The sequence below is a fragment of the Morus notabilis genome, unplaced genomic scaffold (assembly GCF_000414095.1).
Source record: "Morus notabilis unplaced genomic scaffold, ASM41409v2 Scaffold1746, whole genome shotgun sequence".
NCBI classification, from domain to species: Eukaryota; Viridiplantae; Streptophyta; class Magnoliopsida; order Rosales; family Moraceae; genus Morus; species Morus notabilis.
Window position 1 is genome coordinate 48,064 of NW_010358318.1, and position 3,310 is coordinate 51,373.

Below are 3,310 nucleotides of genomic sequence, written 5' to 3' on the forward strand. Positions count from 1 at the left end.
AAAAAAGGGTTCCACCATATTACCGTATGTTTTGGTTCAATGTTAAAAACAGAAAACATAAATGGAGAATTCGCTCACAGGGTATGGGGGAAAAAAACCACCGATTTAATCAAAGTTCTATCATACTTTTCACGATCACTGTATGATTCTAATATGATCTAACAATTTAGAACTGCATTTTAGCGTTAGGTTATTTTCTTTTTGTTATTCTTTTTATAACCTGTGACAGGAATTTTTCCAAACATAAATAGACATCATGTACACAAACAAAAAAAAACAAAAAAAAAAGGCACAGCAGTTTCAGGGTAGGTATTAGACAGCTAAGGGGGAGCCAACAAATTCTAACAACTACTAACTAGTAGCAGCACTCGGAAGCTACTTTAAAGCAACTTTGTTACTTCTAGAGTTTCCATTACAATCTGACCATAACATAACAAAAAAACTTAAAAAACTTAAAAGAGATATAAAACGGTAAAGTTCTATATATAAGAAGTATCATGCTAGGAACAACCCTTTTTTTTTTTTTTTTCAGTACATTGCTGATCAAAAGGCTCTGCAATTAGTTCTTCCGTTCAGCTATCTAATTCACCTTGATTTAATATTTACATCTCACCTCACTACATAGCAACTACGGGTGCATAACACAGCCCCAGAGCACGACAAAATTGCCCCCCCCAAAAAAAAAAAGGACTTCAGCGCTACACATTAACCAATCCATTACCGAGAGGTTGAAGCAAACTTACTGAAGCTCTGATTCAACCTACAAGCGTGTCAGGTGGCTAAATGGAAGCTTCGCCGGCAAACAAAACTGCTGATCCTCCGTCACCGGTTGATCAAAAACCGCCTTCCTCTTTCTCACTGTCGCCTCTATACTGTTGTATGACCCTAATGCCTCGTATGCATTGCCTCTAGGGAACAAAGGGAACCCTTTATCTAATATTGGTAACTCATCACAAAACTTGCCCCCTCCTTGAGGACTAACCTCTTTGACATCTTGGGATTGCTTGTTTTCGACACTTGGGACCGCAACAGAAAGAGGGCCTAACCGCAAAGACAGATCACAACCAATTTTGCATGTTTTCTCAGCTACTTCTCTAATACTTGGTTCTACGTTCTTCTTAGAAGCATCTTCATGACAAGCGGAACTCAACACGGCGCCACCTTTCGCGGTCTCCAAAACATCAGAGACCGGCTTAGGAGGCAAATTAACGCATCCCGGTTGGAGTTGTCCAAACTGAGGGAAATTTGGGTAGCACAGAGGGTATGTAGAAAACGAGTTGGTTGCCGCGTAGTTACTCATGGCTAGGAGTTTTTCATAGTTTGACGGAGGAACATTCTCGAATTTTATAGCGGTCGAAATGTTATTCTGCGCTACTAGGCTTCTAGGATCAGAGCTTAGATGGTTTGAGGGTCTCACAAAAGTTGAACCATTAGCAGAATTGTCTGCCATGCTTGGGGACACATCAGGAGTGTTGGGGCTCAGATAACATCTTGGATGACAATTCCTTTGGCTTCTTGAGCTTCTTCTCGGTGTACACCCCAAATTGAGAGCAGCTATGTGATGTTTAGTGAATCAAAGAAAGGAATTTCACAGAGATTACTTAAAAACATAAAACTAGTACTACCTTTTACTTAAAGAGGGGAATTAAAGCACATAATGCCCACATTTTAGACTAAAGCTAATCAGGAAACTATAACTCAATTTTGATCCCTAGGCAAAGATTGATGTCAAAGGAAATGGAAGCCCAGATATACCTTCAATGCAAGGCTGAAGAAACTCGCCGGTTTCGGTGCTCTCGTCGCGTCGAATGATGGTGTTAATGGCGTCATTTGTTCGATCCCAGAGTGTTTTAAGGTCCATGTACTCAGCCTATGCATGGAGCAAGAGCGCAAAACATGAACTTTGAAGAAAAGCAAACAGTCAAATCTAACCTAAAATTCATAAACAGTTCGCTGTTCAGCTTCCAAAAAAAACAAAGAAATCTAAAGATTGACCACAGAAAGTAGAGGAAAAACCTCAGAATTGGCTTTAGAGTACATGATTTCTTCTGCTTTGAGCACAACCATGGGAAGCTTTTCTTGCCACTCTTTGTTCTGCTTAGTGGACGAGCTATGAATCTCGTTCGCAACCCTTTAGGAAACAGCCCAGATTAGAGACAAACAGACACGAATATAGGCACATAATTACATATCTCAAAACCCCAGAACGAGAAAAAAAAAAAACAAAATTTCTTTGTTTTGCTGGGTTGAGAAAGATAAGAACCTGAAAATTTCTTTAATAAGAGAACCTCTGATGGGTTGGTGTCTATCACTATGCCAAGCTCTTCTAACGCACTCATAAGGTCTTGGCCCTGGTCTAGGCATATCTCCTTCCTTGCTTTTTAACTCTTCAAAAAAGACTCAAAAACAGAGAGGGAAAAAAAAAAAAAAAAGAACTGATTTTTGAGAAGAAAACTTGTAAAAATATTAGCTTCAGCTGCTTCTTCTTGTTCAGCCTCGGCTTCTGCTTTTATTTGGTGTTGTTAATTGAAATACTCTCCGTGTCTTACTCACTGACCAAAAATGCAGTTCCACAAATGGTAAGTATAGGGGGGAGAGAAATATATAAATATAAATACATATATAAATATTAATAAAATGGAAAATAAGAGGTGGGGGCTTTGAATGTATTGTAGTGTATGCTTTTTTTTTTCCTTTCCTTCTTTTATTAACTTTCTTTTACTGTCAGAAACTCAATTATTTCAAAGGGGTTTAATGGATGAGTTTGGTGTGTCCCCCACTCATCCACATGCCTGCTTCCCCAAGCCCCAAGAGTCTCTCTCTCTATTTTTCTCCTCTCTTCTTTCTTTCTTTCTTTCTTTCTTTCTTTCTTTCTTTCTTTCTTCTATTCTTTTTTTTTTCAATTTTATTTTTTATATATTGTTCTCTCTCTCTCTCTCTCTCTCTCTCTCTATATATATATATATATATATATATATATATCTATCTATCTATCTATCTATCTTGACCATTCGTGTAGTGGTGAGAGGAGAAAGAGACTTGATAAAATGGTCACTGTCGGTAGTCTCCAAGCAAACATCAACCTCTCACTGTTAGCAAACAGAAAATCTTTTGTCCATGTGTCACTTTACCACAGCCTTTTGTTTCTGCGTATCACAGTGTTATCAGACCATCAGATGGCGTGTGAATGATAAAATTGGCTTTGGCTCTCCCCATGGATGAAATGAAAGATTTTCATCTTACTTTTTCATCATATCATAACACGTAATATACGTATATAACATACTAAATGACAAAAAAAAAAAAAAAA

At 37.9% G+C, this 3,310-nt stretch overlaps 1 protein-coding gene across 1 annotated transcript; it reads right to left on the bottom strand.

The window, feature by feature from the left end:
* Positions 1-498: 498 nt before the first annotated feature.
* On the bottom strand, positions 499-2,604 carry LOC21387997. Its single transcript, XM_010092307.2, has 4 exons — positions 2,264-2,604; positions 2,017-2,131; positions 1,756-1,870; positions 499-1,554 (listed from the first exon to the last, which is right to left on the bottom strand). Exons 1-4 carry the CDS (start codon positions 2,362-2,364, stop codon positions 761-763), a joined length of 1,125 nt encoding a protein of 374 aa, XP_010090609.1. The 5' UTR covers positions 2,365-2,604; the 3' UTR covers positions 499-760.
* Positions 2,605-3,310: the final 706 nt, after the last annotated feature.